Source organism: Herpailurus yagouaroundi, unplaced genomic scaffold (assembly GCF_014898765.1).
Source record: "Herpailurus yagouaroundi ecotype Mexico unplaced genomic scaffold, PumYag 190, whole genome shotgun sequence".
In the NCBI taxonomy this organism is placed as follows: domain Eukaryota; kingdom Metazoa; phylum Chordata; class Mammalia; order Carnivora; family Felidae; genus Herpailurus; species Herpailurus yagouaroundi.
Window position 1 is genome coordinate 23,740,034 of NW_024412421.1, and position 13,075 is coordinate 23,753,108.

A 13,075-nucleotide genomic window follows, 5' to 3' on the forward strand; every position below is an offset into this window, starting at 1 on the left:
ATTGGTCTTCTCAAAGAACTGGCTTTTGATTTCATTGACTTGACCTTTTCCTGTTTTTTTCCTTCTGTTTTTTAATTTCATTGATTTCTATTTGTCATTATTTGCTTTTTCCTACTTGGATTTATATTTCCCTTTTTCTAGTTTCTTAAATAGAACCTTAGATTGAGATGTTTCTTCTGTTCTTACACAAACATTTAATGCTATACATTTCCCATTAAGCACTACTTTAGTTGTACTACAGATTTTAATAAATGGGTTTATGTTTTTGTTCAGTTCCATATATTTGCTAAATTCCCTTGATATTTCCTCTTCACCCATGGATTATTTGGGAATGTATTGTTTAATTTCCAGGGCCATCGCAAGTTTTCCTGTTAGCTTTCTGTTACTGATTTCTAGTTTTAATTCTGTTATGGCCAGAGACTGTGCTTTATTTTATATGATTTCCATTAATTTAATTCATTAACTTTTTATTAAAAAAAAAATTTTTTTTAACGTTTATTTATTTTTGAGACAGAGACAGAGCATGAACAGGGGAGGGTCAGAGAGAGAGGGAGACACAGAATCTGAAGCAGGCTCCAGGCTCTGAGCTGTCAGCACAGAGCCCGACGTGGGGCTCGAACCCACGGACCGTGAGATCATGACCTGAGCTGACATCGGACGCTTAACCGACTGAGCCACCCAGGCGCCCCTATTAACTTTTTAAAAAAATGACCAGGACATGGCCCATTTTGTGTATGTTCTGTATGCAATTGAGAAGAATGTAATTCTGTTGTTGGTTGAGGTGTTCCATAAATGTTGGGTTAGATCCAGTCAATTGAAGATGGCATTCAGGTCTTTTATATCTGTGCTGATACTCCATAGTTGTATCATTTACTTAGGTGGCATGTTTAAGTCTCTGTAGTTGGGGGGGGGGGTTGTTTATTTTTCCTTTGATAACTGTCAGTTTTTGCCTCATGTATTTTTTAAACTATATTGTTACATACATTTGCAGTTAGGATTGTTGTATTTTCTTGGTGAATTCAGTCTTTTATCATGCAGTGGGAGAATAGAGAGTGACTTACTCCATGCTCTTAGGATCACAGCTCCTCTGGTCAGAGAGAATTCCCTTTCCCTAATTTTTATATGGCTGCCTGTTACTGCCATTGCTGTTATGGCACAGCCACTGCCATTGCAGTGTTGCCTAGAGGCAGTGGTGGAGGGAAGGAAAATACAGAAAGCCAAAAGAGAGAATTTCTCCCATTGTCCTTCTTTTCCTGCTTCCTGGATCAGAGACAGAGGGTTTTTCTTAGAGCTCCTTGTCTGTACTCCCTGAGCACTTTTGGGTTTGGGGCTGTCATTGGGTCCAGGCTGGGCAGTACTGGAGGAAGAATGATAACCTCTTCCATTTTGATGGAACTTCAGATTCTCCTCTTTCTGGAATCTGCTTGCTGTCATTTACTTTTTAGCATCCTTGGGTAGCTGTGGCATGCATTTTATCCAGGATTTATAGTTAGGGTCAGAGGGAGAGACAGGAGCCTCCATGGAGTATGTTTATTCCATCTTCCCTGGAACTGGAATTTTTTGTTTCGTTTCTAACTTAGAATGTATTCTGAAATATACTAAACTCTTTATTATGTAAATTTTGTTTTTCATTCATGCCTACTAAGACATTTTTTTTTCTTTTTTTTAAGTCTATTTATTTTTGAGAGAGACAGAGTCAGCGTGAGCAGTGGAGGGGCAGAGAGAGAGAGAGAGGGAGGAAGAATCCCAAGAGGGCTCCATGCTGTCAGCACAGAGCCCGACACGGGGCTTGAACCCACAAAATCGTGAGATCATGACCTGAGACAAAGTCAGACACTCAACCAACTGAGTCACCCAGGCACCCCTTACTCTTAAATTTTTTATCCTAAAGTCATTTGTATTTGTAGTCATTGTGAAAGTAGTTCTTCAAGTAGATCTCTAGTTTAGCTACGAAGATTTTAAAAAACTATTTATAAAAAATTTTAAGGATTTAAATGCTTTGTTTGTGGAAGCTTTTTATTTTTAAAAAGCTTCTGATGGGGTGTTTGAGTGGCTCAGTCGGTTAAGAGTCCAACTTCAGCTCAGGTCATGATCTTGCAGTTGGTGGGTTTGGGCCCTGCATCAGGCTTGATGCTGACTGCTCAGGGCCTGGAGCCTGCTTTGGATTCTGTGTCTCCCTCTCTCTCTACCCCTTGCCTGCTCACGCTGTCTTTCTGTCTTGCTCAAAAAGGAACATTAAAAACAAACAAACAAAAAAAATTAAAAAGCTTTTGATTATGAAAATTTTCTAATATATATGAAAATAGAGAATAATACAGTATAATTTAATATACTCATATCCCCTCAGAGTGATCAACATTTTGCCCATTTTGTTTCCTTTTTTCCTTCCTTAATACTTTTTTCCTCTAGAGTATTTTGAAACAAATCGTAGCAGTCATAAAATTTTATCTGTAAAGATAATGTTCATTTTTGAAGTATTAAGAAGAACTCTAGCCCTGGAGTTCTAAGACATGGTTTGTGTGCTGGCTCTGACACTTACCACCTTTGTAGTCTTAAGTTGCATAATTGATTTGAAACGAAGTTTCTTCATAGGCAAAGCAGGTATAATGATTTCTGCCCTTCAAAAGGGTCTGGACCAGGGATACCTAGGTGACTTAGTTAAGTGTCCCACTCTTGATCTCAGGGTGATGAGTGCAAGTCCCACCCACATTGGGCCCAAAAATGGTCTGGAACAAGTGAAATAATGAAGATAGTGAACATAAGAATGTTCAAACACTAGGCCCTCAGTATTTTTATTAAAAAATAACAGAATAACAGTATACACGTAGTTTTATATAGTTTAGTACACGTGATCTTAAGAGGGCTAACGGAGGAACACAACCAATACCTAGAGAACTTGGTAAATTACTAATGTACTATCCCTACCTTGAGGAGTGATGCCATAGTGAACTGGTGGGAGTGGGATATCCTCCTGGTTTGTGCGATTAGAACATTGAGAATTAATGGTTTAAGGGTTCTACAGCTTGTATGTACTGAAGATGATGGTAATGGTATCTAATTTTATTTTTTTTAACTTATTGAGGTACAAGATACCAATAAAATGCACTTGTTTTCTTTTTAATATTTATCTTTTTATTTTTTGAGAGATATGGAATGTGCGTGTGCCCAGGGGAGGAGCTAAAAGAGAGGTAGAGAGAGAATCCCAAGCAGGCTCTGTGCTGTCAGTGCAGAGCCCAATGTGGGTCTTGATCTCATGAAATGTAAGATCATGACCTGAGCCTAAATCAAGAGTCAGATGCTTAATCGACTGAGCAACCCAGGCACGTGTAAAATGCACTTGTTTTAAGTGTGCATTTCCGTGAATTTTGAGAGAGATCTATACAACCATCATAAACATTTCTATCACATCAGAAGGTTTCCTTGCATCCTAGTTGATCACCATCCCTACCCTCAACCCCAGGCAGTCATTGATCTCTTTAGCATCACTATAGATTAGCCTGGTCTTTCCTAGAGTTTCATATAAGTAAAATCATAAAGTATGTACTTTCTTGTTTCTTTCTTTCTTTCTTTTTTTTTTTTTTTTTTTTTTTTTTTGCTCATCATAATGTTTTTGAGATTCTTCCATGTTGTGTTGGTTCGGTTTCATTCCGGGAAGTATTCGTTTATTATTATTCACCTATTTATGGATGTTGTTTGAGTTGTTTCCAGTTTTTAGTAATTATAAATGAAGATTCTATAAAGATTTGTGTACAAATCTTGGTGAGAACATATGTTTTCATTGCTTTTGGGTAAATACCGAGTGGATTTCCTGAATCCTATGCTAAGTATATGTTTAATTTTACAAAAAATTGCCAAACTATTTTCCAAAGTAGTCGAACCATTTTGTATTCCCATGAGTGGCTTGTGAGAGTTCATTTGTTTTGTATCCTTGCCAGCACTTGGTATGGCCAGTCTTTTAAATTTTAGCCATTCTAATACTGTAGGGTGGTATCTCTCTCTCTCTCTCTTTTTTTTTTTTTTTTTTTTAATTTTTGTGAGGGACAGAGAGCGAGCACAAGCAGGGGAAGGACAGAGAGAGAGGTGGGAAGGTAGGGAGACAAAGGTTCCCAAAGATTTCCTCCTATGTTTTCTTATGGAAGATTTTTAGTTTTGGCTTTAATGTTTAGGTCTATGACCCATTTTGAGTTAATTTTTGTATATTATGTGAGGTTAGGGTTCAAGGTTAATTGGTTCTTTATATAGATATGTAGTTGTGCCAGCACCATTTGTTGAAGGAATACCCTTTCTCCTATTGAATAACCTTGGCCTCTCTGTTGAAAATCAGTTAAGCTTATTTGTGTGGGTCTATTCCTAAACTTTCTATTTTGCATCACGATCCTGAGTCTGCCCTTAAATTCAGTTCCACATTGTCCTGATTACTGTAGCTTTGTAGTATTTCTTGAAATTAGGTGGTGCAGATTCTCCAACTTTGTTCTTTTTTCCCCTTAATTTTGGCTATTACAGGTTTATCATTATTATTTAAAAATTTTTCGTGAGAATATGATTCTAATAGTCTTATCCTCTGAGATTGGTTTATTATTTTTTTCCTCATAACAATTTTCAAAGAGTACCCAGTGTACCAAGATGATTACTGTTTCTTGGAAGTGTTTAAATCTGATAATTGGTCTTCTCTCCTGATCTCTCATTTTGTTGAGTTGAGCTTTTTTTCTTAAAAATTTTTTTAACGTTTATTTATTTTTGAGAGAGAGACAAAGTGCAAGTGAGTGTGGGGCAGAGACAGGGGGAGACACAGAATCCAAAGCAGGCTCCAAGCTCCGAGCTGTCAGCACAGAGCCTGACGTGGGGCTCGAACTCACAAGCTGCTAGATCATGACCGGAGCCCAAGTTGGATGCTTAACCGACTGAGCCACCCAGGCGCCCCAGTTGAGTTGAGCTTTGATTGTGATCATATTCAGTATTTATCTGATAATTTATTGAGCTCTGTTAACAGTTCAGCAGAAAATAATCTGTCTTCTCTAAGGTTAGGCATAGAAAATATGTCTTTTCTCTTTCTTGAGTAAATATTTGGGTTGAGTTAGTTCTTAACATAGTTTGATACTAATGATGGATTTTACATACTGATATATTCTGTGTCTTATCTTGCTTAATAGTTAACATTTTTGTTTATATTTTTTTCCAGAAATTTACCGAATTAATGGGTTTGTATGTAATAGCTTTGCTGAAGCTTTATGTTGTTGGACTGAGCAAGTCTTGAATTCTTAAAAATTGGAAATTTATGTGAGAAGTTGTGTGAATGCTTTTGGTAGTGAAAAATGTGAACATTTTTATTTAATGTCTTTCTATAAACAGAGGATGCCAGCCCCCATCAGATTGCGGGAGCTGATCCGGACCATCCGGACAGCCCGAACCCAAGCCGAAGAACGAGAAATGATCCAGAAAGAATGTGCTGCAATCCGATCATCTTTTAGAGAAGAAGACAATACTTACCGGTGTCGGAATGTGGCAAAATTACTATATATGCACATGCTGGGCTACCCTGCTCACTTTGGACAGGTAGGCTGGGCTGAGACCACATCTAGCAAGGCTGTTCTTGTTGGAATGACAGCTCAAGGAGGGCAGATGTTTCCCCGTCAGTGAGGACAGAATATTCTTGATAGTCTTGTAATCTGATCATTGTGGAACTGAGGATAGAAGTGAGAAAGTTGCAGACCTGGAAACACATGATACTGCTGTCAGTTGTGCTTTCCATTGAGAATCTCTCATTATATGGATTAGACTATGTTTTGATGGTGGCAGCTAGCTTACTTAAAGACTGACCAGGATAACCACTAGATTGTGATTGGTCTGTTAGAGTGGCTGGACTATAATGAATATTTAAGAAATGTTTGCTAAATGTTTCCTTAATTATATTCTGTGTGCACAATGATACAAGGAGGAACACTCCAAATAGATGTTTTTAAGTAAAATAAGTTGCCACGTCATGGCATTTATGGATTTTGTCCTAATTACTTTGTTACTGGGTTGCTACAGTGACTGTGCCTCCTGATTTTCTACTACACACAAATGCATATTATTAGCTATAGCCAGTCTAGGTTTTGAGCATGGTATTTGGTATTCAAGCAAGACGTGCTTTCTTCTATGTTTATACATATGGGGATGGAGTCACAGAGAAGGGTTTAGTGGGTTTTTAAATTCTTATTAATGCCATTAAATTTTATCTTAGATAATTTAAGAATTGTATTACATACTAAATAGTGTTCTTAAGGAAAAGATTGCAAAATTGAAAGAATGTGCAACATTAGGTAGAAGGAGAAAAATACCATCCATGTTTCCATTATTCACAGATAGCTTTTGTTAATGTTTAATTTATCCAGGAAGATGGCCACATTTATCTTTTATTCAGCTCAGTAACTCCATTGAAAGGAGATCACCCCACCTCTGAGTTAAAACAGTAATGGGATTGAATCTTATCAGACTGACTTGGGTTAGTTTTATGCTTATCTTTTGCCTGGGAGTGAGATCACCCTCACTAGAAATACATGATTGAGAGTGGAAGACCATTAATTTCCCAAAGGAAGATTCAGGTGTTAGTATTAGAGGAACGGACCAGGTACTAGGTAGACAAAAACAACAGCTATCTCCTCTGAATAAACATGTTATATGTTCTTACCACATCAAAAAGTGATCCAGGTGGTTATACATTTAATGCATGTCATAGTATAAAGCAAATAGATACTCATACGTTTTTGTTGGTTGATTTTAAGTAGACCCATTTGGTTATATTTATAGAAATCTGGTATGTTGAGCTGTAAAAGATAGTCAAGGATGGCAAGGCGTGGGGAATCTCTTAAGCCCTCCACTCGAGGTAACCACTGTTAACATCATGGAGTTAAAGGAGTTCTTTTAAGACCAGTTGTTGAATTTAAAATAATAGGATAGATTTAAGACTGATGATATTTCATTTGTGAAAGAGCAATCTCTATATTTCTAAGAGTCATTTCTATACTGTATGTAAATAAAATATGCTTTCCAGCTTTACTAGATGGCTTTTTGGGGGGCATTCTGGAATTTAATTATTTGATAAGACATTTAATTCTTAGGTGGAAAGTGTTAATACTCAAGGAAACTGTACTAAAATTGTACCCCCCCCCCCAAAAAAAAGGTTTTTCTGAGTGAGAATAGGAATCCCACTTTTAAGTCCCTTAATCTATTTCCTCTTGGAGTAAATCCTGGCCCTATCCAATCTTGCCCATCAGAATTTTTTTATAACATATCCATAAAAAGATTCATATCTCGGTTCTCTCACCTGCATGTATGAATCACAGTACTATTTTCACTTAACTATGTGTAAAAACAGCTACCATTTATTGCATTTTATTTGTTTATTTTATTTGCACTTGTACTGTTCATTATGATAGCTAGTAGCTGTATAGCCACTGGTCTTTTGAAATGTGGCTCGTTCAACTGAGGCGAATATTAAAGGAAAATAAATTTGGGGGGATATTGATGCAGTTACTGGAAAACTTAAATGTTTTAGACAACTTGAGTATGTGAATCTACTTTATCAATTGTACATTTAATGAAGTCTAAATACAGTTAAAATATTTTTGATGGATATATAGTGTACATATTGAGATGTGCTGTAAGTGTAAAATATATACTGTATTTAGAAGCCTTAGTACAAAAGAAAGCTGTAAAATATCTAACTAATAATTTTTATGTGGATTATATGTTGAAATGGTATTTTAGATATATTGGGTTAAATAAAATATATTATTAAAACTAATTTCACCTGTTTCTTTTTACTTTTTACTGCAGTATCTAGCATGATGCTGTTCAATAGAAATAAAAATATGAGCCAGATATGTAATTTAAAATTTCCTACTAGCCACATTTGAAAAGTGTTTTAAACTTTACAATGAAACCCACAACCCACAAGGTGGGTAATATCCTCATATTGCAGATGAGAAAACTGAAATTCAGAGATTGACTTGTTTAAATTCACACAGCTAGTAAATATTAGGGAGAGGATTAGAACTCAACTTTGTATAACGCTAAAACCTGTTCATTCTTTGGATATAGTTTAAATATGTTTCTTAACTATTTATTTAATTACTTTAGTCCTGACTTGCTGTACAGAAGATTTGAGGTAACATACATGACCAGCGTCTGTAAAAAACAAAACAAAAGGATGGTAGAAAATAAGAGTTGGGAAAAGGAAGAATGCAGAACCCAAAGCCACTGTACTTGGTGATGGTGAGGCAGCTAAGGCAAGAAAAAAAATCCAGTTACATGGTTGTTATAACCAGAATTTAAAAGCACAGCTACAGGAACCAGACTGCCTGGATGTGAATTATGGCTTTGTTACTTTACTATCTCTGATTTTTTTTTTAATGTTTATTTTGAGGGGGGGAAGGGCAGAGAGAGGGTATGAGAGAGTCCCACGAACCATGACCTGAGCCAAAATCAAGAGTCGGATGCTTAACTGACTGAGCCATCCAGGCTCCCCTCCTGTTAGTGATTTTGAGCAAGATCTTTAACCTTTCTTGTCTCAGTTTCCTCATCTGTAAAATGGGGACAATTTTCATACTCTTTTATAGGATTATTATTATGAAGATTAATAAATTACTAAATGTTAAACATTTACGTTTTCTACATAAATAATTCAAGTATTACTGATTTTACTATTCCCTCAAGGACAGCAAAAAAATTTCTTTGAAAAGTCACTGGATTCTGGGGCACCTGGGTGGCTCAGTCAAGTGTCTGACTTCAGCCCAGGTCATGATCTCACAGTTTGTGGGTTTGAGCCCCTTGTTTGGGCTCTGTGCCGACGGCTCAGAGCCTGGAACCTGCTTTGGATTCTGGGTCTCCCTCTCTCTCTGCCCTCCCCCCTCTCATAAATAAATATTAAAAATTTTTAAAAGAAAGTCACTGAATTCTAAAATAGATTTTTATTTATTTATGTATATATGTTTGTATATAATCTCTGCACCCGTGTGGGGTTCAGACTCATGACCCCAAGATTAAGAGTTTCATGCTCTTCCAACTGAGCCAGCTAATTTTCCCTAAAATAGATTTTCTTATGTGAGTCTTTTATCTAGGAGCCTCTTGGTAATGTAAAACAGTGTATCTTCAACATTTTTACAACAAAAGCCATGATAGATTTCCTGTATGGTTTGTAACCTTTCATGTGTTTGGCTTAAACACAACCTAGAAATAAAGTTGAGTTACGAGGTGGGAGTAAATGTATGGGAGTAAAAAAATGGTGGCTTGGGGTCCACATTCTTCCACAGATGTATTTTGTATTGCAGAGTACATTAAATTGTTTTGAATTTGCTGCCAATGTAAAAATCAAGGAACTTATCATAGAAATCTGGATTTCTGGTTCCTCTTAGAAATTAGAGGATTTTACAACACTGGATGAACATTTTCCCAGAGCTCTAGTAGGCTGGTGACCTTTTCTAGGTGGGGCTTAAATTCTCTATTTCTTCCCATTTCCAGCCTGGCCTGCTATACCCAATTATCTGTCTACAATAGTCTTCCCTTCCATCAATAGAGTATTTATAGCACTCCACTTCCTTGTTTTTTAAAGTTTTACAGTGTTCTCCATAAGGTCTTACACACTTTTGGTGAAATTTATAGGTTCCTTGGAGCTCTTCTTCCTATTGCAAATAGCAGTCTTAAAAGTTGAATAATTAGGTTTTAGTTATACAGAAATACATCATTGATTTTTGCGTATTTCTCTCCCTAGCAACATTATTGCACTTCTAAGAGTCCCTGTGGACTTCATTGTTTCCATATAGTCAGTGCTGTTGTCTGTAAATAATGTCAGTTCCCTAAGTTTCCATCCTTATCCACATTTTTAATTTCTTTACCACACTGTACCTGTAGTATAATGGTGATAGTAGGCATCTTTGTGTTGAGCACCCATAAGCCCAGATTGTGGTCTCCAAATACCCATTTTACTCTAAAAGGGCCAGGACCCATTAGAAAGATGGCTGATCTGAAATGTGGAGCAGGAGATACACAAATTAAGCCTGAACTGTCTTACTGTGCCAGAGAACAAGAAAAATTACAGAGGTCGTGTTAAAAGGATTTAGTAGCCACCAAAAGTGGCTTTTTGTTGTGCCCCCAAATGAGAAAATTTGAGCATTAATAAGGATAATAATAGTAGTTGGAATATACCAAGTAAGTTTATATCAGTTAGTTTATATCAGTGAGTTAATAATTATTAAACAAATTATAAAAAAAAACTCCATTGGTCATCTTTGGAGGATACTAGGTACTCATTTTGAAAACTGACATTTATCCTGCCTTTGCTAAACTTTCTGAAGGAACTATTGTTAACCCAGTGGTACATATAGAGAAGTTGCTCCTTAGAGGAAAAGTTTAATAAGTAAATAAAGAATAAAATAATTAGAATATTACCATTTTGCAATCCTTGATGATCTTCATTGCTAATATCACAAATGAGAGACAACCACCAGGAATAATTATATATTTCCTGATGAAAGTTTATACCACCACCTATGAAGTGTATTTGCTAAATGGAAACAAAATAAAAACTGAAAAACCTGAATCTGATCAAGAATCCTTGTCTATTTAACAAGGGACATTTATAAGAGTGTTCATTGCAGCATTGTTTCTAATATGAAAATATTGGGAACAATCTATATGTCCACAAAAAATAGGTAAGTTGTGGTATATTCACATGTGGGATACTGTATTAGCAATTAATATAACTGAATTAGAGTTTCTTGTTTGGATGTGAGTAATACTCAAAGATCTTGAGTGAAAAGAGGAATATGGTATGATACTTAATATAAACCGTAAAACATTGAAAAACAACCAACATGTGTAGTAAGGACATACGGCATGGCAATGCAATGATGAACAGCAGTTTTGAGTTTTGGTTACTTGTGGGATGGAGAGAAGGAAATGGAATTGAGGCAGAGTGTATAGAGGGCTTCCATTGAATTTGTTATATGAAAAAATGTAAAAGTAAGGGTAAAATGTTAAGAGTTGATAAAGCTGGTTGGTGTGGGTTAGTGTTACATGATTTTTGTGTATTTTGGAGTGAAATATTTCATAATTTTCTGAAGAAGAGAAATGGAATGCAATAGCACTGTGTTAAATGTTTTATTTTTCCCCCCTCTGCCGGAAGAATGAAATAGACTGGTCTCAGATAACGGATTTTTATGTTGCCAGACTACATAGTGGTAAAGCAGTTACAGGGTCAACTTTTAAATGTGTGTGTGTTTGTGTATAAACTAGAAAGTTTTTTCTGAATATTGAAATAAAGGTAGCTTTTTAAAATACCTAACCAATCAGTTGCAGATCCATTAATGTTTATGTGTATCTTTTTATCAAGGTGATTGTTTACATCATAAAGCTCAAATGTTAAATTTAAAAGCAAATGTACATGTGCATTTGACCTTGTGGGAAATTGTTCTGAAGGCTAACAAAATAGGTGCAGCTTTTTTCTTAAAGGGCAACCAGATTAAATGTTGATAAAGGGCAATATTTGTACTTGTAGAAAAATGTAACAAGGCCAGAAACCTTTTTAAAGAAAGTGCTTTGAAATTTGGAGAAAATTGAAACACTGAGTTATCTGGAAAATGTTTATAAAAATCAAATTGTCAGGCTTTACCTGAAACCTATTCCATCAGGATGTTTTTGGGGGTGACCTACCTATTTCAAAACTTTCCCAGGTGCTTTTGATCAGTCATGTTTGGAAACCACTTTCTTAAGGCATTGTATTTATTCCAGAGGGAGCTGGTAACTTCACTTTTTTAGGCTTGTTGCTAATGGCTGCCTGGAATGTTTCTGCTGAGAAAAATTCTTAGGCCACTTTAAAGGATCAGCTGTAGAGAATTAGTGACTACTGTATTTGCCTTGAAAGCAGGGCGTGGAGGGCAGTGTTAGGGTGGTCTTTCATGACATGGCCTGATTATCTTAGTGATGAGGAAACTGAGGTCCAGGTTGTTGAAATAACTTGCTTAGGTCTTTTAAACTAAACCCAGGATTATGATTCTAAATCAAATTGCTTCTTTCTGTTCCACTATGTGTTACATAAAGAGAGTGGAATCTTTCTCTGATGTTTTTTTTTTACTGTTTCTAACCTGAATGCGTGCCCTTCCTAATTTGTTTTCATAGTAGCTTGTGCATAATTGTCACAAATATTTATGTAAATAAAATATATAAGTATATAAATATTCATATTTATATATATGTTTCATAGGATAAGTATATATGTATCACACTTATGATATATATCCAAATGTTGGTTTCCTTTTGTGTGCCTTTCTAACTGGGTATCTGTGAGAATGTCTGATACATTGGTACTAGTTTCGTAAGCTAGTAATTTACGAAATTAAAGCAAAACCATAGCATCTCAAAAACAATTGGAAAGTAAATCCTGTATAAAGAAAATCAGTGAATAGCTGAGAGTTACCACAATGAGACCTTTGGGATGGAAGTGGGGGAGAGGGAGAAGGTTGCTGTTGAAAAGCCAGTGGTAGTTAAGAGTGTTGTTGACAAGAAAGACACTGATAGTGAAAAATACAAAATAACTGCCAGCCGAAAAAAACATAGCCATCATGGGGATTAGAGATAAGGAATGGACATCTTAAACTCCTGCAGCATTACAGGAATAATAGAATAGCACAGTAATCCTTCATCATAAATTTAAGTTATTTAAAACTGATTCTTCCCATTTATTGAGTTGTATTTTCATAAGATTTTGGTCTTAAATTTTCAAAGTCGTTTTCATAAAACAATTCCAAGACTCAAGTGCTTTGTTGTTAGTTTTTCAAATCACATATTATTCAATTTTGGAGAGGGAATAATTTCCCTAGGTTGTTTTTTCTTTTTAATTATAGCATTAATTTTTCTAACCATAGTTGAAAGTTCCCTTCATCCTGCAGTTTTAAACTTTTTCCTCTAGTCCAATATTACTTATATTGTGAATAGATAATGGTAGTTCATTGATGCAAAATTTAAAAGATACAAAAGAATAGATAATGGGGGCGCCTGGGTGGCTCAGTCAGTTTAGTGTCCAACTCTTGATTTCGAC

The 13,075-nt window shown here is 35.8% G+C and overlaps 1 protein-coding gene across 2 annotated transcripts in view; it reads left to right on the forward strand.

Annotated features, from left to right (window-relative positions):
- AP1G1 (adaptor related protein complex 1 subunit gamma 1) overlaps positions 1–13,075 on the forward strand; it is an 80,471-nt gene that overhangs the window by 16,567 nt on the left and 50,829 nt on the right. For both annotated transcript variants that reach the window (XM_040443008.1, XM_040443009.1), the window contains exon 2: positions 5,350–5,553. In XM_040443008.1, coding sequence (XP_040298942.1) covers positions 5,353–5,553 — 201 coding nt within the window. In that variant the 5' untranslated portion in view covers positions 5,350–5,352. The remainder of the gene's footprint in view (positions 1–5,349; positions 5,554–13,075) is intronic.